The sequence below is a fragment of the Denticeps clupeoides genome, chromosome 11 (assembly GCF_900700375.1).
Source record: "Denticeps clupeoides chromosome 11, fDenClu1.1, whole genome shotgun sequence".
Lineage (NCBI taxonomy): Eukaryota > Metazoa > Chordata > Actinopteri > Clupeiformes > Denticipitidae > Denticeps > Denticeps clupeoides.
In genome coordinates, this window is record NC_041717.1 from 13,223,190 (window position 1) to 13,247,841 (window position 24,652).

Sequence of the window (24,652 nt, forward strand, 5' to 3'; positions counted from 1 at the left end):
AAGCTTTGTGTGGAAGTGCGATCTTCCTTCTGCTGACTGCATCAGCCGTGAACATGAAAGGAGAGACGTCTCCTCGCTGATGACAGCCTGTCCTGCGGCCAGAGCTCCCCACGACCTGCAGGCCTGCCGCGGGCCCCTGCCGATGGCACAGAGGCAGGACTGAGGGACGGCGACCCAGGGACAGGCTGATGGCCGGCAGCGCTCGTATTCAGGAGCAGGAGCAGAGAGGGCATCAGTAGGGGAGCGGAGCAGGTCTTTGATCAGGATTAACTGGTGAGTCGGGTCTCTGACATCTCGCAGCAAATCTGGGAGGGGGAAAGAGAGAGAGAGAGAGAGAGAGAGAGAGAGAGATGGAGTGAAAGTGTGTGTGCGTGTGTGTGTGTGAGTGTGTGTGTTTGGAGGGAGGGGAAAGTGGACCTCTGGGGGAATTCATGCTGTGTTAGCATCCCACAGCAACCCCATCAATACTGCGTATAGCTGAGAAACTGGCAAGCATCCCCGGTGCTGCATTGGCGGGCTTTGGCAGGGCGAGGGAGTGAGAGAGAGAGGGAGAGAGAGAGAGAGAGAGAGAGAGAGAGAGAGAGGGAGGGAGGGATAGAGAGAGGGAGAGAGAGAGTGCAGGGTGCAGGAGGGAACGGCTTACACGACCACCTCTGACTGCCTGCCGCTGCTGCACTGTTCCATTTACTCAGTGGTGCTGGACCTACTGCATCTGCTGCAGTCAGAGAGAGAGAGAGAGAGAGGGAGAGAGAGAGGGAGAGGGGGAGCCGATGGGCGGAAAGAAAATCGGAAATACTTTTGAGGGAAACAACCGGGATTTCTGTCGGACGGGAATGTGTGTTAGAGCCTCGGGATTGGCTCGGGAACTCAGCGCACCTGCTTTCGAACAAGCTGGGGTAAGCTGCACCTCTTCCCCCCCGTCCAGCCTGGGACGAGCTGGGCGCTCCGCTCCTTCTCCTCCTCCTGTCATCATCTGGCAACACGGCCGCTTGTCCCTGCGCAGATGCCGGGTTGCCAGATGACGACCACTCTCAGCCGCGCAGTGGTGGCCGCGGACGGACGCTTTCACGTGCTTCTCGGTTCTAGCTCAGACACACGCACGCACATCATCCGACTACAGCAACGGGTCAGGGAAGGGAACTTACAGCTGAAATGGTCACGACGTAAACCTTTAGTATCTAAATAGTAGAACGGTTGTTAAACATTTTATGCACGTTCACAGTATCCTGAAAAAGTTTTTGAATAGAAATAATGTTCTATTCAAACCACGTGGTTTTCCTGCCTTAACTCATTTCCACAACAGGCTCCAGTGCCCCATACAGCCGCGGTCAATCATTACTTATTATCATAGAGACTCTTAATTGGCTTAAAGGGCCAATTCTCTTTAGAATAGGGCAATAATGCCATGCGTCATGAAAATAACTGACATATAATAATTTGTCACTATAAAATATGAAATTGTGAAATCTAGCAAAACCAGGGTCACAACCTCAACTGCACTGCATGCTTTAACTGAAATCTTTGAGCATTTTGCAATTCACAGGGAATCACCAGACTCCAGTTTCAGGTTCATTGTTGAATACAAAGACTTATAATGGGAGGCTGTGGAAGGGATGTGGGAAAAAGGTGGATGGAAAACATAAAAAATAGATTGTTGTTTTTTTCATGTTCTTTTTTTCTGTTCTTATCAGATCCGCATGACAGAAAGATTCTAATATTTAACCAAAGGTTCATTTACCTGTGGAACAGATGTCTGAATACTGAGAACACACCATGCCCTCTGCAAGTCAGTGATCAGGGCCATTAAAAGCCCAGTACCTACTTCTGAGGGCCACAGGCAGGCCCTAAGCACCCTTTAATGGGCCCTCATCCTGTCAGGATTTTAAACAGAGCAGGGTGCCGACTTCATTAGCATCTCCCACTAACACCTTGTAGGATGATGTAGGAAGATTTTTCTTTCAAAAATCTATCCACTCACTAAAGGCCATAACTAAAGATTGGTCTGAAGTGTCCTTATCTCCCGAGCTCAACGATCAAAGTCGTTAAAGCAATCGTCTGATGTGGGCTGTTGGACCACAATGATGGCTGGGGTGTAGAACTTTTACCTGTGGTATCTGCAGAACGATTTACTGTCCTTCCCAACCCACGTTGTAAATTCTGCTTTCAAGTCAAGCAACTAAGGCAGCATCTACAAATGGGATCATGAGATTTTTTTATGATATTATTATATTATACGATAATTCCAACAGACTAAAGGCTAACACAGCATGGTGGGTGGTCAGTTTAGTGTTTTGACGATTATTGTGGAGCAAATATCTTTGTATCACAATATGGATGCTATATTGCATGTAAGACTTTAGGGTATTGTGAAAAAAGATAATTTGTATTCATAATTAAATTATAAATGTCATAACCTTCAGCCCCAATCAAGTGCAGACTGTATAAATTAAAACAATATTGTGAAGGTAATACACTATTAAATTGTGGCTACCAGCCTACCAGCCATGATCATCTGCACAAAACACAAAATACTGCACTTTATATGTCAGGAATATATAAAGGTTGAAGAATTAAAATATGACATTATCCATGGTAATTATGGAAAACTGTATAGTTTATTTGGTGCGTCTCCGCCCACTTTACCCTGTTAACTGTACTCCAGGTCTGCTCCTCAGGGAAACTTCGCGTTTAGGCCAACGTAAGTGAGTCTGTCGGGGAGGGGGTTATTAGCCATGTTCAGGGACAGGCCCCTGCGGGGAGACAGGGGACCTGCGTCATATGTTGTGAAGACCAAATCTGCTTAACCTACTTTGGGGTGCAAGTGAAAAATCTTTGACTTGCCGTGAAAGCAGCCTTTTTTTGATCCTACGTGGGCTTCTTTCAACAAAAACTGCTAAACCCACGTTGACCACCCACGTTGCACCCTCCCTCCGTTTCACTTTACTGCTCTTCACCCAAAACTCGTCAGCTCCAGGGGATTAAACCATAACTGCCATATGATTTAAGCACTAATGTATAGATCTGCATTGCTGAGTGTAATCCTGTTCTGTGATCTCCCTTTTCCCTCTCTTCAACCAAAACCGGAATACGCCAGTGCAGTATAAGGAACTTGTAAGAAGGGACCCACAGTTGCTATGGAGATTTCCATAAACTGTGCATCAAAGACAGCGATGTCTACTTCTGCCAAGAGTAGAGGTTTTAAGTTAAAAAATTTGCTACGTTGTCTCACATAGAGCTTGTACTGTAAAAATATAGTAATGCAATGTAGTATCTCGCACGTTGATTTTCCCTGGCTGCTCTGTCGAGGACATGAGACCCTTCCAACAGCCACTGCAACAAGCTGTGTGGTGCCTGAAATGCATTCAGGGCTGGCAGGGGCTGCTGCGCTCCTCGTTTCGTTTAGTTTGTGGGCGCATTGTCGGACGCTCCTTTTTCACTTTACAGGCAACTGTGCTGTGATGTGAATATCAATTGGCTTCAAAAGATCCATGGCAAATGAAACCCCCTTTTCCCCCCTTTAGTGACACGTACACCGCTCTGGCGCCACATGTCACCTTCCTTGTTTGGGCGATTTCCCATCAAGGCTGGTCCCGTGACCTATAGCAACGTGATGCATGGATGTGTGGGTGAGATTCTTCAGTGTAGCTGCACAATGCGAGCGTTTTGTTGGGCTTTGTCTGAACACTGTGGCCAGGTCAACATGTAAATGATGTTAATGTTTAAACAGAATTGTCACTGGGAACATGGGAAACGTGTCAGATTAGCCATTCCCGCTCACACTGAAAGCCGCTTATTTGCCACCCTTCCTCGTTATGGTGTGGGAATTGTGAGAAATACCATTATTCTTGTTCCGGCCATTCTGATATCATATCAGCATCTTCTGACATGACTCCAGGCATCATTTGATGACTACTAGTGCATCTCAAAATAATAGAACTAACAGTCCATTCTGAAAGCCAAGCCTTCATGTATGCTTCATGTTAATCATTTATAACACATACATTAGTGTTGCTCATGGAAATCCAGTATCTCAAATTATTAAAAAATGTACAAAAAATTAGACAGAAATCAAGTCACAACATGCAAATGTCAAGCTTCATTTATACGGGGCTGAAGGGCTTGAAGGCTTACCTTTTTGAATTAAAATATGAAAGCAAATGACCAGCTTTTCCAGATATTCAAATATTTTTGAAGATGCACTAGTATGTGAAAATGTATCTTTTCAACATCAGGTACTTAGAAGAACAGAAGGATTGAAAATATATCTAAACTCTTTTATTTACGTTATATATGATTGGGTTTTGTGTGTAAAAGCAGTTTATTTGGCAATATTGCATACACCTACACACACATACAAAGATGTTTCTATCAAGAGGAAAGCAGGCTTGGCAGGCTGATGCATTGCTTCTCATTGTGATTGTTAGGAAATCAACATTCAGACACAAGAAGACATTTTTCTGGCAGGAAGTGTATGATTTTTAACCCAACACAGCAAATCTCCTTTTGGGACAAATAAAGCAATATTTGAGGTGTGTTGCTTCTTGAAATAACCTCTCTAGGTTAGAATTTAGTTGTGCCTAGGCAGTGGTGGCCTAGCGGGTAAGAAAATGGACCAAAATGTTGCGGGTCCAAACTGCCAAGATGACACTGAGGTTCCTTTGAGCATTGCTCCCCATGGCTGCCCATAAGTTTTATTGTCCTCCTCCTTTTTCTTTTTCTCCTTCTTCATGTGTTCTCGTGTAATTGTTCTTAATCGTTACAATTCCAGAATATAACTATTCTGAAAATTATTTTATTACTTTTGTATCATTTCTTTCATATAATCAGTTGTTTATGTTTTTGTTAAAATATATTAAACCAATGAAAATGAGGGCAGCCCATATTTGTATTAATATATCAGTATGTATCGGCATGATTATAAAACCCGGAGCAACTGCATAAGGGGTCAGTTAAGCCAAAGCCTCACGCCTGTTCGTCATGACATGCTGCTAAAATAGGAGTGCTGTCAGAAATAGAATAAATATAACTACTAAATACAGTCCCTGACAAAGTCTTGTTGCTTATCTATTTTGTAGAAACACATGCTATTAACCTGACTTTTAATGAATCAATTGGTGTGAGAAATAGATCACATGAAATGCTAAAACCCTAACAATTGATGCATAATGCATTGAAATGAATCAGTTTCACTGAAAAAATATTTATCATTTAATCAAGACAGAAAGGTCAAATTTCGGCAAGACAAAAGTTTTGTCACCTATACAGAAATGGAACAAATTTACTGCAAATACAAAAATGTTTACATTTACAGCATTTATCAGACGCCGTTATCCAGAGCAACTTACAATCAGTAGTTACAGGGACAGTCACCCCCTGGAGCAACTTAGGGTTAAGTGTCTTGCTCAGGGACACAATGGTAGTAAGTGGGATTTGAACCTGAGTCTTCTGGTTCTTAGGCAAGTGTGTTACCCACTAGGCTACTACCACCCATTATGTCAGCAAGTTAAGTAGTGGTGCTGTGAGATCCAAATTTAATATCTTGTATGACTTCCATGAGCTTGAAGGACTTCATCCATGCAGTTTGGCAAGGATTCATAGGCCAAGGATTTGTTGATGAAGTCATCAGGAATAGAAAAGAAAGCAGTCTTGCATGCCTTGCATGTTCATCAATATTCTTTGGTTTCGTCTTCCAAGCTTCCTCTTTCATCCTACCCCACACATGCTCTGGTGACTGGGCTGGCCAATCCTGGAGCATCTTGATCTTCTTCGCCTTGAGGAACTTTGATGTGGAGATGAAAGTTTGTGATGAAGCACCATCCTGCTGCGGAATTTGGCCTCTTTTATGGTTGGGATTATGAAAGGTACCTAAGATTTGTTGGTATTTCAGACTATTGATTTTGCCTTCCACCCTGCAGATCTCTCGCACACCCCCATACTGGATGTAACCCCAGACCATGATTTTTCTGCCACCAAACTTCACTGTTTTCTGGCTGAATCTCGGATCCATGTGGGCTCCAGTAGGTCTCCTGCAATATTTGCAGTGACTGTGGTGGAATTCAACACAAGATTCATCTGAAAAATCCACCTTCTGTCACGTTTTCAGCGTCCAGCCTTGGCAAATGCCACACGGTTTTTCAATTGTCTTTTGTTTAGTTCTGGCTTCTGGGCACTGATTCGACCATGGAGGCCATTTCAAAACAGAATCCGACAAACTGTTCTGGTTGACACAGGGGCTTCAGGTGACCAGGTCTCGTGGAGCTCTGCTGCAGTGGAAAACGGGCTGGCCTTGGATTTTCGAGCCAACAAATGGTCCTCTTGAGCGGTTGTCTTGCGGGGTCTGCCTGACCTGGGCTTGTCAAAAACGTCTCCAGTCTCCTTAAATCTTTTTTTTAATCCTCTGTACTTGACGCTGAGACACATTGGAGGTGTCTGCCACATCAGCAGTGGATCTGGTCTTCAGCCTCTTGATAATCAACACTTTAGTCTCAGGGTGAATCTGCATGTTTGCAGAGGTCTAGTTGCAGTTGATGTGAAGGTCTAGTGGACTGGGCTTCTTTTTATACACACCTGAGACCTAATTGATCCATTATTAGTCACCATTGAAGCTCATATGACAAGGCGACAACACTTATGTCTTTGCAAAAATGGACTCAATGGGCTTTTCCAAGCTTTGAATATTAGAATATTTTTTGACAGTTACGTTTTGCACTGAAACATTATTACAAAAGCTGTTGGGAATAAAATGAGCCATTTCTTTAAAAAGAAATCTTGATTAGAAATATATTTCAGCGGCACTTGAGGTCAATTTGTACACAAGCGACAAGACTTTTGTCAGGGACTGTACTGTAATTTTTTATACTTGAATGAGTTATGTTCATAAATAAGTATGTTTGCACCACATATTAACCACCATCGATCAGCAGTGTACGTTTTCAGCTGAACTAGTCAGTCAGTTCAGCTATTCATTATTTAGCAGGACAAACACATTCGCTCCTCCGTGTCCACCCCACACGACTGCCTCCTTAGATGCATCACTCAAGTTGCGGGTGTGCACCCCTGCAGCCAGCGTAGTCTCTCTCATAGTCAGCCCAGGTCTTAGCTGTTTAGCTGGCGCACAACCGCATTCCATAAATATTTACAGTCAAACACCGCATAGCTGCTGGTGCAATCGTCCAGCAGAGACGCTCTCCCCGTGTTTCTCCGGGTTCTCCGGTTTCCTGCCGCCGTCCAGAGGCATCTACACTAGGTGGATTGGTGACTCTGAATTGACTGTAGGTGTGTGTGTGTGTGTGTGTGTGTGTTTGTGCCCTGTGGTGGGCTCCGGCAGCGTTCACCCTGAATAACAGGACTAATTCATTACAAGATGAGGAGTGAGAAACATATTTGGGCAAAAGGAAACTAATACATATCTTTTTTTTTAGTTATTAAACAAAATATATATTACTTAACATTGTACACACAGAAGCAGTTGGTGCTAAAAAAAAACTGTAGTAAACACAGTCATCAAATATATTTTTGAACATTTTAAACCAGAACTCAAACTCAGATCAAAGTTTTTTTTTTTGTTTGTTTTTTTGCTCTCCTGTTGGTAAAATGTGACTTGCTGCCACTTGCAGACTCAGACCTGTGGATTACCTATTGTAGTTTTAGCTAAAAAAAATGAATAAGTGTGGTGTTTTGAAATGCAATCCTCTGAATTACTCAAATGATGACCTGCTATGAAATTTCTGGGTATTACCTGAAGCAACCGTTCTCAAGGCTGTAACCCAGTTAATGGGTTTAAACCTCATCTGGACCCCTGCCTGTACCAACGGTGTATGAAACACTACACACACTTCTCTTTTTACCACGTACTCTTGTCCTTTCATACTGATTACCTATTGTAATTCATACCACTGAAATAATCTAAATACTGTGTAAAAACGTTTATTTTATCATTCCTTTCATCACCATTAATCTTTCCCGTGATCCCAGCACCCCAAATGTTTTTGGGGTGCCGTTTTATGAAACGGAATGATGCCCTGCCCACTCATACTCATTGGTTGACATAATGTCTTGTCTGAAACAACAATTACATAGTATTTTTATTTTTAAATATAGAAAATACAGAATATAGAAAAGGCCATACAATGCCACAGAGGCAAAGACTCAAAAGTGCTTGATAGCTTATTTATCCATAAATTACTGATAGTGACATGAGTGGGGTTTATATTTTTATTTATTTATTTATTTCGTTTTCTATTTTCTTGTGTTATGTTTGGTTAGGTTGCATAATGGCATAATTATAAGCTGTTATTTGCATTTGTGAATTCAACATTTCTTTCCTGGTCTTTTGCAATGCCATGTAGATATGTAGTACTAAATAAAATACTTCTTGGTTTTGCATATGCAGGCAATGTGGACCAGCTGATCTTGGCAATGGCCAACCCTCACCTCCAGGCACCCGTACCACCCTTCCAGCATTCCAGGCATAACCCTCACGTCCAGAGAGCCATCCTGAAGATCTGACCCAACCCTCGCTCCTCCTCCCCAGGCCTTCCTTCAAACTGGTCCTGCTGGCTTCACTCTGGGCCCACGATGGGAGGATGCCTCTCCAAACCCAAACCAGGTGACCATGGCTAGCCCCCTGAACACAACCCGATCACTAAGTCCTCCCTCCTTTCAAATCCTGTAATAATTGGCACTTGTTTGCCAGCTATATATAGGTCACACGAACGACTCTGCTGACAGCCTTGTGTGGGAGGAATTTTAATGCTCTCTACTGCAAGTGTAGTCAAGAAGATTACGTGGTAAAATATGAATATGGCTCCTAACATTGCACAATGCACTGAACTGCCCCTTTTTGATGAAATGGCAGCTTGGATCCGAATGTGATTTTTTATATCATCGCCTTTGGTGTTTTATGCTCTCACAAGGGTGAGAGGAGAGTGGAGGAATGGCGTAGCAGGGGGGATCTATAGAAAATTGAGCAGCTTAGAAGTCCAGTTTAGAGTGGAATATGTTAAATAAAAACTCTTGACATGCAGACTGCAAGAGCCCAGAGGAAAAGTTGCACAAAGGGCTGATTTTTTGACCGGGAGGTAGATTTCTTTTCTAATAAAAATGTTATTCCGTGCATTGCTTACCAGTATTGCTTATTGTTCTCCTGTTGTATAATGAGATCAGAATTTCATTTCATGCTATGCATACCATTACTCATATGAATATGTCTGATATTTAACTAATGTTTGATCATATAATTAAGTCAGATACCAGTTCATAGATTAAACCTAGTCCAAGACTACAAGTATTTTTTTTCAATTTTATTGATTTTAATGCTAATCTGTGTATTTTAGTTGTCAATGATCCATTGAAAATGTCTTTAAAATTGAAGTTTTTTGAAGTATACATATTACTCCATTGTTATCTGGGAAAAAGATTGCTCCCAGAAAAAAACACAGTTACACACAGGTTTAAGTATTCAGTGCAAACTATACTGATGCCAGGACATCAGGAATATATATATTTCATGCATATCAATGAAAATGCTAAATGAAAATGTCTGGGTATCATGTATTAGTCAGACTGCAATGTATTGAAAATGTTGATGATGGCCTGCTAAGCGATCACTTTAAGAAGTGCCAGTGTGTCAAGGGTAACAGTTTGACCCTCTGATGATAATCAGTTGGAGTGAAGGGGTATAGCGTGAAAAAAAGTGGTCTCAGCACTGAGCCTTGTGGAACACCTGTTTTGATGTGCCATGGTTTGGAAACGTGAGGCCATAAGGTCACCTGATAGGATCAGCTGAATAGGTAGGAAAGGCATAGCCAGTGAATCCTGTGACATTCGTCAGCACAATCAAGAGGGTCACTCTGTCAGATGTCACCAAGGGTTATTTTTAATTCTCAAATGGCTTACATAAGTTATTGGAAAGAAACTTATTCTTACTAACTTAATTGGTCATTGGACATTAGTCATTCTTCCCTATGTCATTAGTGAAGAATATGTAATTGAAAATTGGTCCTTAATGCTTTAAGGAGTTAGAAGGTTTGAGAAGTCTTGCCAGTGTGTAAACAAACGAATGCTGGCATGTAATTAAAAGCAGTCAACATTCAGTAGTGGGCGTTCCTATTACATATGCTTCTGTATCGTTTCAAACACAAATCTGTTAAAAACATGAGTGCATGATGGTGTTTTCTCTCTCATTTCCTGGCCTGAGTCTGCAGACTTTCTTATGATTTTCCATTCAATTTAATTAAGAGCCACTCAGCAGGTGAACATTCCGGGCAGATTAAGGCCTAATAACTGGACGGTCAGCACATATTTCCAAGTGGATAGATGGAGCTGGTTCTCTCCTAACTGCAGTAAAAATGGTTACACAACCACCTTTGTGCACGGAGGAAGCAAAACCTCTTGAGGCATGTGTTTCCACAACAACCTCCTCTGCTAGAAACGACAGAATGGGCTCATCTTTACTCCTGTGTAATTTGTTTGTCTTATATTGATTGGTAACATATAATTCTTCAGAATCCCCCATAGCACAACATGTGACCATAAGGAGTCTTTTTTATATATGTTTTTGGTTCATCTTTGTTTCCATTACAGCATTCTCTTCATTACTCAAACCTGGGAATCTGGGCAGAGCAGTACAGTACTGTATAAGTATATATTGGTGCATTAGAAATAACAAATTGGTTTGTGTGAATTTTAGTTGTTCATTGACATTATAAAACATCAATATATGAATGAAAGAGCTTATGTTTTTGGTAATATCAGTTGAATATCCAGACACTCAATTGCTCATTTGGATCTGCACATGCCCTGCAATATGCTTAAAAAAATCACATAAAAGACCTGTACATTCAGAAATGATTATTTTAAAGGAGCCATTCGTGAGTATCCAATTGAGCTCACGATCAATGGAACAACTTTTGTGTGAAAATGCTGAGCGAGGCCCATTTCACAGAGCCTGAAGAAGTTCAGGGAGCCGTGTTTTGGGTGATAAGAGTGAAGAATCATTGCTTGAGACGTCAGTTATGAAACCTGTCCTGAAACATGCTGACACTTCACGAGAAGCATAGCTGAGGAGATCACCAGCATCCTGCAATTGTCTGACAGCATTTTCCACCACCATCAACATACAGAAATAACAAAAACATCTTCCACTACCACAATCAATACAGATTTGTTCCAAAATGCAAATACCTCTATCTTCTTGGTGTACTGTCAACAAGCTCTTGGTTTACTGATGGATCTAATGCTGGATAACGGATTATACATTCATATTTCTGCTTGTGAACAAATGGAAGAATTACAAAATTTAGAATAATTTAGATTTATTGATATGTTTTGTAACTGTAATAAGAGCAGTATTTCTTTTGTTTCTTGTCAATGTTGTTTAGTAGAGGTCAAGGTGGAGCTCGGCCTTCTGGAGAAAGAAAAAGAGGCTGATGTGATGTCTCCGAATGGGAAAGCCAGTCCCTTCACTGACTGTAGACCCAATGGTGCGCTGGGTCACTCCCCAGATGAGGATGCCTCGGCCACCTTCAGACCCTCCCACAAACCCAGGGACTATGTGGAGGCCACAGTGTGCCACGTTAAAGACTTGGAAAACGGACAGTAAGTCACTGCACTGCAAGGGACACTGCAGCCCTCACATTTAATTACCCATGATTCTATTCTGCGACAGGAGACAAATTTGCACATCAAGGACTATGTGCAAAGCCCTACATATTAACAACAGTTAGTTTCAAACACATTATGGCAATATGACAAGTTTACTTAAACTTAAATATTGGGATTTTTCATTTAAAATGGAGGTTAAACTCAACATGAACCTGTTCTTCACATAGGATGCGAGAAGTGGACCTGGGTGCTGGCAGGGCTCTCCTAATTAAGGAACATGGCGAATTCTCAGCCATTGGGCACAAGTGTCCACACTACGGGGCACCACTTGTAAAGGGTAAGATCATTTGTGAGGATAGTAGTGTTAAAAGATGCACAAATTAAGGGGTTATAGTGGGAAATATCAACACTTTTTTTGTCTAATTCATTTGTGAAATGCCAACTGGAATTTTATGTTCATACTGTTCCTCAAACATCCTGACTTGAATACCTGACATGAAAGAAAGCAAGGCATATTAGATTTAGGAAGGTATTTTTATTGACATTTAATGACATTTAAAGCTTATTATGTCACTCCCAGGTGTTTTGTCCAAAGGACATGTAAGGTGTCCCTGGCATGGCGCTTGTTTTAGTATCGCCACAGGTGACATTGAGGACTTTCCAGGCCATGACAGCTTGCCCACCTTCCAGGTGACCGTCCTTCTTCATCAGATGTCATTCTCATGTGTAAAGATGCTCTGAACTGATATTAAAGTATCTCTTTCTCTTTTTGGTTCAGGTTAGAGTGGAAAAGGACAAGGTAATCATTCGGGCAAACAAACAGGTAAAATGTGAATTCTGAGGAAGTGACAAAAACCCTCACATAGCAAAAATCCTCACACACGCATATATTTTTGTTCTTAGGCCCTGCAAACACAAAGACGGACAAAGATCATGTCCAAGTGTTCCGCCGTCATAAACTCCAACACAGGCTTCAGCCACATTCTCATCATTGGAACAGGTGGGAAATTAAATCTCATTTGCATGTCCTCATTTTGCCTTTACAACCTGAAATCAGTTTCTTCTTGCACACTTTGACACATCTCTGTTTTTGTTATGCTCAGGCCCAGCCGGGCTAGTTTGTGCTGAGACTTTAAGACAGGAGGGCTTCACTGATCGCATCGTCATGTGTACTATGGAGAAACATTTTCCATATGACAGACCTAAACTGAGTAAGGTTTGTACAGAGCCCTCAACTCAATGGAGGAAAGTGTTTGACTTTGCTTCATATTTGCTTCTTATACTCATGATTTCCCTTGAGGTTCCATTCTCACAGTCTCTTAACACAACTAGTGGGGCAGAGCCATTCCATAAATATTTCAGAATGCTAGGTGCATATATATATATATATATGTCCCACTTAAAAAGATGAGAAAGGTCAGTAATTTTCATCATAGGTACACTGCAACTGTTAGAAACAGAATGTAAAAAATCCAGGAAATCACATTGTAATGATTTTTAATGGTGCAGAAAATAAGTATTTGGTCAATAGCAAAAGTTCACCTCAATACTTTGTAATGTAACCATGGTTGGAAAATGACAGAGGTCAAATCTTCAAAAGGTTTGTCGCTAATATTTTGGTCCATTCTTCCATGCAAATCTTTTCAAAAGCTGTGATGTTTTAGAGCTATTGCTGGGCAAAGATTCTCTATTGGAACGAGGTCTGGAGACTGGTAAGGCCACTCCAGAGCCTTGAAATGCTTTTTACATAGCCAATCCTTCATTGCCCGAGCAGTGTGTTTGTCCTTTCCAATCGTCCCTTCCCTTATATGGATCCTGTTTGCAGAAAAGCAGCACCAAAGCATAATGTTCATCCATGCTTCACAGTGGGTATGGTGTTCTTGGGATGCAACTCAGCATTCTTCCCCCTCTAAACATAAGCTCCATTTTGGTTTCATCTGACCACATGCCACACTTTCAAACTTTTCACAAAGTTTGCTGCTTCAGTGTTTTTAGATATTTTGTCTGTTGTTTCTGTGGTATATTTAAGTATAATTACAAACAAGTTTTAATTGATAATTACATCAAGTGTATGCAAAGGGTCAATATTTGCAGTGTTGGCCCTTTTTTCAAGACCATCTCTCCTGGCATGCTGTCAATAAAGTTCTGGGCCAAATCCTGACTGATGGCGACCCATTCCTTCATTATCAATGCTTGGAGATGGTCAGAAAATGTGGGTTTTTGTTTGTTCACCCACCTTGAGGGTTGATGACAACTTCTCAACAGGATTAAGTTAAACATGTTTTGTTCCCCAAGCTACTTAGTTATCAAATAACTCTGCACCAATCTGTTCTCGGATGGTTGGGAGAAGTAGCTGTCAGGGGATGTTTTGGTACCATTCTTTATTCATGGCTGTGTTCTTAGACAGAATTATGAGTGAGCCTACTCCCTTGGATGAGAACCAGCCCCACACATGAATGGTCTCAGGATGCTTTACTGTTGGCACGAGACAAGACTGATGGTAGCACTCAGCTTTTCTTCTCGGGACAACCATTTTCCTGATGCCACAAAGAATCAGAAATGGGTTTTATCAGAGAAAGTGACTTTACCCCAGTCCTATTCAGTCCAATCCCTGTACTTTTTGCAGAATTTCATTCAATCCTTGATGTTTTTCTTGGACAGAAGTGGTTTCTTTGCTGCCCTTCTTTACACCAGGCCATCCTCCAAAAGTCTTGGCCTCACTGTGCATACAGATGTACTCATGGCTGCCTGCTGCCATTCCTCTGCTCTGGTGGCACCCCGATCATCTTTAGGAGATGGTCCTGATGCTTGCTGGGCTTTCTTGGGCACCCTAAGGCTTGAACACTTGAATCTCTATCCTTGAAGTTTTTAACGATCCAGTAAATGGTTCATTTATGTGCAATCTTAGTCGCAGCAATATCCTTGCCAGTGTTTCCTTGGACGTAACCATGTAACAGGAAGAACAATGATTTCAAGCATCACCCTTTTTAAAAAAAGGGATTTGAAAAGCACCCAGTCCGCTATTCTAACTCAATCAGCATGCTTCATCAGTCATTCATGACAGAATGATCTCCAGCCTTGTACAGCACTTGTGTAGTAGGATCACTGAAACGATCTCGGCAGGTTCTTTTGCTGTGGGGCTAAAATGCAGTGAAAATTAGATTTTTGGGGGGATTAAGTTCATTTTCATGGTAAAAGAGGGACTTTGCAATTTATCTGATCACTCTTCATAACATTCCATAATAAAAACCTAAGCAGCAAACTTTGTGAAAAAATTATTTGGGTCATTCTCAAAACCTTTGGCCATGACCATAGTTCTGGGCTGTTTCCTTACTCTTCTTGTATCCCACACTGTGAGATCTTGAATGGAGCCCCAGGTTAAGGGAGATTGATCACTGATTTATTACATTTTTAATCATTGCTCAAACAGTTGATCTCCCCTCACCAAGCAGTCTTGTGCAGGTGTACAATATTGTCCCTGGTGTCCTTAGACCGCTCTCTGTTCTTGGCCATGGTGGAGGTTGGGGTCTGACTTTTCGAAGGTGTGAACAGATGTCTTTTATACAGATAACAAGTTCAATACAGATAATAAATTCTTGTTTGTTTGTAGGTGCTAAATACTTTTTTTCTGCCCCATATAGAAATAAATAATTTAGATATCATACAAATGTGATTTCCTGTTTTTTTTTTTACATTCTGCCTCTCACAGTTGAAGTGTTACAGACCTTTTTTAAGTGGGCCAACTTGCACAATTGGTGGCTGCCAATTCCTTTTTAGCCCCACTGTATATATGTGTCATAAATGTCAGGACATATTTTGTGACATATTTTATCACTTTTACATGCCTTCTTTTCCATAAATCACATAAATCAGATTTTTATTATGTAATTTAATATTCAGATCATAGAAGTCTGCATTTCCTGTTTGTATTCTGCTGGTTAATTTCACACTATAGTGGACAATGTGATTGATGTGAGTGAATGTTAGCATACATTGCCCTTTTCTAACACAGGTGAGCTGCTTAAAGTGCATAGGACCTAATGAAATGATCAGAAAGAGTCATTTAATCCATACACATATATTTATGATCTAATTAATTAGAAATCTTGCGCTGACTAGACCTTTTATCCTGGATTTGGCTTTTTTTCCATACCACACCCATCAACAGAACCCAGTGATTTAATATTGCAGACCTATCTTAATTAGGCTTTCCTCCGTATTAATATATTAAAAATGCATGTGACTGACAAAGTACCTTGGCACACTTTAAAATAGTATAGAATCAGCACCATTGTGACTTATAAATAACCTGAATCATTCAAAGTGTGCTTTATTGATGCTGAACAAAAGTCCTGCTCCTCAGTCCCTAGAGAGCACAGCAGAGCAACTTCGGCTTCGCCCAGCTGAGTTCTTCCAGGCCCATGACATTGAGCTGCTGACAGAGAAGGAGGTGGGTTTGCATCTGCATGAAACGCTTTACCATTTCCTTACACCTACCCTGTCAACAAGAACTGCTGAAGATGCTGTAAAATGCTTGTGGACATTTGCATCTGCCAGGTTGTGTCTTTGGATGTCAAGACGAGGACGGTGACTTTTCATGATGACTTTAAAATGGAATACCGTAAACTTCTTATTGCTACAGGGAGCAAGTAAGATTTTGTTTGCCCCTCCAGAACGCTTTGCCCTTGCTCTTAGGCCATAATGTCATTCTTTGTTGTGCTTATGCCTTTCTTTTTTTCTTTGAAGGCCAAAGCCATTGAACTACAAAGGCAAGGACGTGGGGAACGTGTTTCATCTCAGGACCCCCGAGGATGCCAACAGAATAGCCCAGCTAGCCAGCAATAAAAATGCCGTCATTGTGGGAACATCCTTCATCGGTCAGAGACATGGCCATTCATACCAACTCATTTCATATCATGAAAACATTTGTTTTCATTTATTTATTTTTAACAAGCTTCTGATGGATGGTGGTAATGTAATATATTTTTCTGTATTGTGCATGTGCTCAGGTATGGAGGTGGCAGCTGCTCTCACAGACAAGGCCCACTCTGTCTCTGTCATCGGGGTCGAGGCTGTCCCCTTCCGCAAAGTTCTGGGCGAGAAGGTGGGAAAAGCTATAATGAAGGTACGGGAGTGAAGCATTAAGGGGCATTTTGGGTGTAGAATGGAAGAAAGAACTGTCCTCATTCAAAGAAACTCATATGGTGAATTCAAGTGGACATGTGCAGTGTACTGTATCATCCTGAGACCTGAAACATAAAATCAACAAATCATTTGATTTTTACACTCAAATATGAACTTTATCAGGAAATATCTAGATGTTTAGTCAGTTTTTGGACTGATCAGAAATGGACTGAGATATTGATTGTTGCTTGTATTTGGCCGTAGTTCCCCCAATGCAGTAACATTTTCATTCATGGTACTGAATAGTAAAGACAATGACTATCAGACACAAAATCTGAATTCTTCCCATTCTTCTACCACCCACTGACACAGAATTTAAATTATACCCAATTCAATTGTCACTTATTTTAAACCATGAGATGCATTTGTGTCCCTTTCTGTGTCTGCAGTTATTCGAGACGAACAGGGTGAAGTTCTACATGCTGAACGAGGTCTCGGAGATGTGCGGGCATCACGGACAGGTACCCAGAAAGTGAGAGAACCGGCTTGGCGTGCCGAAATTTTCTCAAAACTCCAAAATTTCAAAATCTGAATTTAAGGCCTTAAAAATTCATTAAAAATTTATTGTATAGCTTTTAAATAGCTAATGTTTATGTCTGAAATGAAATGTGTGTGTACTTAACTGTTTTGGTGTAACAGTGTATAGATGTAAATTTTACAACCCACTTCACATTATTTTTAGCTGGAGGGTTAGCAGAGAAATCGGGTGGTTTTATATGTTTTTTATTTGGTAAATGTGAATAAACTCAGCTTTTCCTTTGTTTTCAAGTGTGTACTTGAAATTGGTCTTAAAATGTAATTTATTGTAATTTATTAAAATTAATTTATTATGTTTACATACAGCATAACTATAGACAGACTGTTTTTAGATAAAGCAAAGTGTGACAGAAAATGTGTCTCATACTAAACATCTGAGTTTTATTGATGCATGTATTAACAAAAATACAGATTTATAGATAAACAATATAACAGAACATAAATAAATTCAGTGGGCTGGCAGCTGTTGCAAGATCCCTGGTGGAGGTTCCAAATGAAATATATATATTTTTTCTTTTCCCAAAAAGTGAAATCGAAAAACGTGCAAATATTTAAAAAGAATATACAAAGTGAAAAGGACAGAAAACATGCATCAATACTGAGACCTCGCTAGTCTCCACAGTGAAATGTCACACCAGCTGCTCCGTCTCCCTCCGGCCTCAGCTGCCCTGGTTGAAGGATCCTCCAGGCATAATACAGGCTCACACCTCCTGTAGCCCCTCCTTCTGGGTCAAACCAACACTCAGCAAAAAATATCGATACTCATCATGCATCATTTCACAATCAAACAAAAACACAGGAAACCACACACGAAAATACATGAATATTTTCAAAGCAAATTCTTCATGCAAAAATACTAAAAGCCCCTACAGCAAACCACCAACACAAAAACCTTATCACAATAATGGTTAGTGCCATCAACCATTCAGTTAGGGGATAGTTGTGACCCCCAGAAGCATCAGGCAGTTAAGTTTGTAAGCATGCCGGCATAAGGCCACCTACGTCTCCATGAGCGTCACAGCTCACCCAGTGGCCGCAGAAATAAATGAAACATATGTGCGTACGTTTGCGCTCATCAGATAAATGTTACTACTTATTCTGAAAGACTCAGACCCTATGATTAAAAATGTTGCGGAGCTCCTGCAGTTTATTCTATTGTGATGATTAGTGATGCACGCCAATGATCAATTTCTCTACTCAAAAATCTGGTCTTGTGCAGCATTATATATTGAAGCATGAATATTGATATATGTGTGATCTTTTGTGTCTGCATATCTGATTCCTGTAGTTAAAAGAAGTGGTCCTTAAAAGTGGCAAGGTCTTAAGGGCAGATGTGTGCATCCTCGGCACAGGTGAGCTCTATTCTGATGTCAGGTTTTATGCTTGACCCACATCTCAGCTTTAACCTATATTTTGCAATCCATGGCTCGGTCTATGTCTGTATTATGGGCGAACAGTACATTTACTTTTTTAAATGTATAAGTAGTATAAGGAATACAATATGGGGTTTATCAGCAGAAGCAGAAAAGAGTACATCAAATTCTGTACACTGTGAATGAAGTCTCTGCATAATGGATTGTGTTGTTGTAGGATCAGGCCCAGCCACTTCATTCCTGAAGCAAAGTGGGGTGCACATGGACTCTAAGGGCTTTATCACTGTCAACAAGGTACTGTAGTCGGCATTTAATGTAATCTGTGCAATGCATGCAGCATTCGGGAACTGTCAGGCTGCAAATTAAATTTTCAGGCGTGCCAGTACTCCTTTTCCTCTTCTTGGAGTGTTTATGCTGAGCACCTGGGTCCTTTATTTTTGGTGCAGAAAATGGCTGTTGACAAATGTAACAATTTAAACTCAAAATGATTTAGCATCTATGGTGGCAGAGCGGGAATTGCATTGCATTTCCAGGACAGGGTGTTTGAATACATGCATGCTCTCCCCACGTTGGGACTTTAGGTGGGTTGGTGCAGCCTTAGATGGGCTTAGCCTTAGCATGTGCAGCCTTAGATGGGCTGGTGCCCCACCCTGGGTGACATCCTGTGGATCAAGTGGTTGAGAGAGTGACAGTGTGTGATTCAGTGTGAGTTCAGAACACACCACCTGTGTTCAAGATGGATATTTGCACATTGGCAAATTTCTACAAATTTGGACAAATCTGACTAAAAAAGAACATTGCAAAAATGTATGTCTATTAAATATTGTAATAATCAGTAATAATGTCTATTCAAGCTATTTTCATGGAAAAAGTAATTCTCAAATGACCCAAAACTTTTGAATGGAAGTGTATCTTACTTTGCATATAGTGGGTACGGAAAGTTTTCAGACCCCTAAAATATTTCACTCTGTTATATTGCAGCCATTTGCTAAAATCATTTAAGTTATTTTTTGCATCATTAATGTACACACAGCACCCCATATTGGCAGAAAAACACAGAATTGATGACAGAAAAACTGTGTGTACATTAATGAGGATTTTATCAAATGGCTACAATATAACACGGAGTGAAAACTTTAAGGGGGTTTGAATACTTTACGCACCCACTGTAACTTTTGTGTTGGACATTGAAAGCATTACTAGCTGGACGTGTCCAGTCAACTATTTTGACGGTTTTCATTTTTTCTGATGTCACTTCAGACAATGCAAACCAATGTGGAAGGCGTCTTTGCTGGAGGAGATGTGACCGCATTCCCGCTGTTGCTGCGCAGCAATAAGAAGGTGAACATTCCTCACTGGCAAATGGCTCATGTGCACGGTAAGAGATGTGAAGATTCACGCAGAAAACCCCGCTGCAGTTTCTCACCCAATCACTTTGGTTTCATCTCCGCATCCTTTCTTTCCCAAAGGGCGGGTGGCGGCACTTGGCATGATGGGAAGGTCTGTTGAGATTAAAACAGTGCCTTATTTCTGGACGGCCATGTTTGGGAAAAGCATTCGCTATGCAGGTACTATGTTTCCTTACTGTTCTGAGAAAATAGGGCAAAAATGCATTAATCTAATAGATTTTAATGACCAACATGAGTTCTAAGTCTTTGCAGATACTGATTTCAAAGTTTGGGGCTTGTTCGCCAGTGTAAAATCAAGGGTTTCTTCAGGATTTACATAAATAGATAAAACAGGACACAACAGCTTGGTAGTTATCGGGATCTCATAGAAGAGCAACTAACTGACCCTGTCATTCATAAAACAAGCTTCAGTTTTGTCCCCTAAAATGGGAGGAGTCTGATGATTGATTGTTGATGCCTGGGAAAAAGTTTAGACCCTTTTAAGTACTGTTGTCAAGGGATCTTTCCCATTAAATTTTGGCTCAAACGTCAGACGCAGTAATATGATTGCCTGACAAAAAAATAAAGTTCTCCTGTGTTCTCCAGCAATATTTACAAAATTGAATAATTCAGTATAAAAGGTAGTATTATGGTTTTAAAGTCTATTGTTATTTTTCATCAAGGATACGGTGATGGCTTTGATGACGTCGTCATCCAGGGCGATTTGGATGACCTGAAGTTTGTGGCGTTTTACACTAAGTATGGAGAGAACCATTATCCTAACCTGCCCTATGATGTGTGCATAGCCTCGGCTGAGTTAGTGCGTCTGAGCGTTATGAGCTTCTTTTTGTTCCCTGTAGGAGTGAGGAGGTGGTTGCTGTGGCAAGCATGAACTATGACCCTATAGTGTCGCGTGTGGCGGAGGTGTTTGGCTCTGGAAAGACGATTAAGAAACGCGATGTGGAGTAAGTGCTAGCTCTGGCACCAAAGCTACTATATTTTGAATTCTGACCATTGTGCCATGAATAATATGATGTGCTCAATAGAATGCAACATGCTATATTTTGTCAGCATCTCTGATATTAGTTATTGTTAGCTATCAACATTAGTATAACTTGACAATAGAGAAAAATACGTTTTTCATTCAAATGCAGGGAAAAAACTATTGGTATTAGACAAGTGTAATTACTTACATAAAGCAATAAGGTATTAGCAGTAATGCATGATTTTACTTCTATTGATCCAATGTACTTGTATTTGTCTTGTTCTGCACACACAAAGGATGTTTACTCGACTTGGCAAGTATGAAACCATACATTTCTAAATTTGAAAAAGCCTTGCTGAAAAGCTTTTAGTTGAGCTGGGCACATTTTAAATTGGGAAAAGAAAATGGCTGAAAAAGTCTGCAATGTCACGTCATCTCAAGCGAACTTTTGTTGGCACTTGAGCGAAATAAGCGATTCTTGCTTGTGGCACTCTAGTGGATGTTGACACTGATTTTTGTCACCTCTCTTCTCCTGCAGGACAGGGGACATGTCTTGGTTAATAGACAAGGGCTCACAATGAGCATGGTGACCTGATTTGAAAGTCAGGTTTTAAAAACCACAGCAGGATGCATGAAAAGAGACGCTCACGCTGCTGAGTTGTTGAAGAGCCAACCTGGTTGCTATGGACATCTGAGTTCTACTGAATCTGTGGGCTGTGGATGCTATGGACATGTAAAAAAGTTCATCCTTCAAGGACTGCAGCTGAATGAGCCATAAGCGGATCTCCAAGCACCCCCATTAAAAAAAAAAAACTAACAAAAAAAAAACATAACTGTATGGCATTTTATGGTTCTGTCCAAATTGGCATCAAAACAATACAGAGCTTTGAATTTGCCTGGGCATGATGTATCTACCTGTACACATTGTTTATATTTTGGGGCCAATAAGGGTATTGCTTTTTTCCCCATTTTTCTCTTTTTTGTACATGCAATTTGTATATAGCGATGACCTGATGGACCATACAGATCCTACAGAATCTTTTGGATTTTTTTCATTGCATAGGAGAGAAATTTATCATAAAGTTATACACTAAACTGAGGCAACAAACACAGTGAGAGGCAAAGTGTATTGATTACCTTGATATCTGTTATAATGTCAAGGGGTGGAGACGAGGACAGGCTGATCTTGATGTGATAGAAGTAAAAAATGCTCAGATATAAGCATCCAAGCAACAAAGGGCTAAACAGCGATACAAGACAACTGGGTCAGAGCATCTCCAGAACAGCAGATCTTGTGTGGGTGTTCCCTGTATGCGGGGGTAAACGGTGGCCTGGCCAGGTAACTGGTGGCAGGTTCATAGCCACTCAAATAGTTCAGGAGAGGTTTCATGAACAAAGAAAAAGAGCTCAAGGTGTTGGCTTGGCCTTCAAGCTCCTCAGACCTCAACTGAAGCAAACAACAGGGGTCTCGGAGGGTCAGAACTGTATTGGGTAGACCACTGGGGACCTGCCTGGTGTTAATGTTGTGGCTGATTAGTGTTTGATTTAATGACTGCTGTGCATTCTGACAAATGTGTACATCTGTCATGGCCAAATATTGCTCAGATACAGTATTCATTTTTCAGAGATTCTGGAAGCACCACGCATATGTAAACATTCATTTGCACAACAAAGTTTTCATCAGATGAACGCAAATATAACAAAAAGATGTTAATTCAGTTTGTGATTACAGAAGGTACCATCTTGTTTTCACAGAACTGCATGAAATCCACGCCTTGGACGTTGATGTTTCTAGCATAATGCTCCTGCAAGGAATACAATTTACCTCTTGCTAAGGGTGACCCTTGTTGCCTTGCTAGTCAATTGCACAAATTAATATTTAAAAATAGACGTTATCTATATTAATGATAGTGGGATAAAATGAAATAGGCTTGTATTTTCTGACATTTCTTTAAATGATTCTTTCTTTTTTTTCTAGATGGTATGCAATAATTCCTGAATGCTATTTTTTGGTAGATGTCCTCTCTTATTCTGTTACTAACTCAGGGAGCTGAGGTTTGTGGCCTGGTTATATTGGGATTGGTCCTACTGCAAAAATAAATTTGCTTTTATTTTCTACCAAATGAAAAAAAAAAAAAAGACTGGTGTTGATTCCGGATTATTTTCCTTATTACCCCAATATTTTCAAGATTGCCGTTATTGTGTTTATATGTATAATGCAGTGAATGCCATTTCTAAGAATTGCAGGTAGACAGCAGAACAATCCCAATTAACATCAGAAAGAGACTTTTTATTAATAATTTTGTTTAAGAGATGCACAAAACCAGAACGTTTTTTTCCACCCTATAAACTTTAAGCAAGGGTAGTCACAGTTTCAGGCTGGAAATTAAAACTAGTTTGGACATGAAAGGTTGACATTCGCTGTTGTACACAGACAGAGCACACAAGATCTGTAAAGAGCACCATAACACTGACATATTATTACTGAGAAAGAATCATAAACAGGGAGAAGTGAATATGATCAACCCTACATTCCATAAAACTCTATATTAAGTGCATGTACATGTTCCTCATTAAAGTCTTTGTGTATCAATATTGATAAAAAAAAACTAAAAAAAAAATCAGTAGCATATAAGGCAAAAGGAGGACTCGAATGAGGTCACTGCAGACAGTGGGTGCAGCTGCTGCTGCAGCAGTTCAAATGGACGTCTAAAAAAGATTGATCTTACACCATACGGTTCACACACCGCTACATTCAGCACCATCAGGAGTATTAATGGTTGCTCATATCCATAATTAACAGTCATGACCAACTGGTGCACAGTGTTGATTTTTTGGGGATTTCTTTGTGCTTACAGTTACATAACCCAAATGCTAATACCTAAAATATGTCACAAACACACGTAACACATTTACATGCCTCTGCACATCGGATGGCACATTTTGACACAATACTAATGACGAACAGAAAAAAAAACAAAACAAAAAAAAGGTTCTGCGTTATTTAAGGAGTCGCTGAAAAACTGCTGCGCTGTAAACCGATTTAAATACATTACAACATATAAAATAGCTGGCTTTAAAACAAATCACCCAATTCAAGCTCATATGCTTGTATGTACAATCACATTTTTCCTATTCACATTATACTAGGAAGGCACTATGTGTCAGCTTAGTCATTTCTAGGCAGACTATATGGAACACACCTCATATAGTTTATATATGCAAATGAATACAGAGCTGTGCAAAAGTCATTCACCTGAGCTGCATAGCAGAAACCTCAACCGTTTGCAGAATTCATTACACAATGATATTATGTGTGCATCTGCCTTTTGTTCTCTGAGCAGCAACACAATATTGTTCTACATCTGTAGACGTTTGCTGGTAGCTCATTCATTAGTTTACAGAGGTGGGAGACACCGACCGTCAGTTCTTGTAGCACATCTTTACATGTCAACAGTTGTTCTCAAATCTGAGGAAATTATTGCTACTTTCACTTTATATATAATTATTATTTTTGTTTTACACTTTTATTGTCCCTTCTGTTAACTTCACTACTGGCCAGAACTTTTGCACAGTGCTGT

The 24,652-nt window shown here is 40.5% G+C and overlaps 1 protein-coding gene across 7 annotated transcripts; it reads left to right on the forward strand.

The window, feature by feature from the left end:
• aifm3 (AIF family member 3) lies at positions 1–23,129 on the forward strand. 7 transcript variants are annotated; one of them, XM_028995891.1, is made up of 21 exons: positions 1–273; positions 8,393–8,608; positions 11,382–11,598; positions 11,832–11,941; positions 12,185–12,294; positions 12,383–12,427; positions 12,508–12,604; positions 12,708–12,820; positions 15,968–16,054; positions 16,162–16,253; positions 16,351–16,481; positions 16,614–16,729; positions 17,178–17,249; positions 18,614–18,677; positions 18,916–18,992; positions 19,959–20,076; positions 20,168–20,266; positions 20,770–20,845; positions 20,947–21,051; positions 21,368–21,388; positions 21,610–23,129. In XM_028995891.1, the coding sequence occupies exons 2-21, from the start codon at positions 8,578–8,580 to the stop codon at positions 21,650–21,652; spliced, it is 1,824 nt and encodes a 607-aa protein (XP_028851724.1). In that variant the 5' UTR covers positions 1–273; positions 8,393–8,577; the 3' UTR covers positions 21,653–23,129. The 7 variants fall into 7 exon arrangements, 6 of the variants coding, with proteins under 6 accessions (XP_028851724.1, XP_028851723.1, XP_028851726.1 ...); XR_003751216.1 differs by lacking the exon at positions 1–273 and adding an exon at positions 637–896 and having other exon boundaries at positions 20,947–21,078; positions 21,156–21,388; XM_028995890.1 differs by lacking the exon at positions 1–273 and adding an exon at positions 637–896.
• Positions 23,130–24,652: the final 1,523 nt, after the last annotated feature.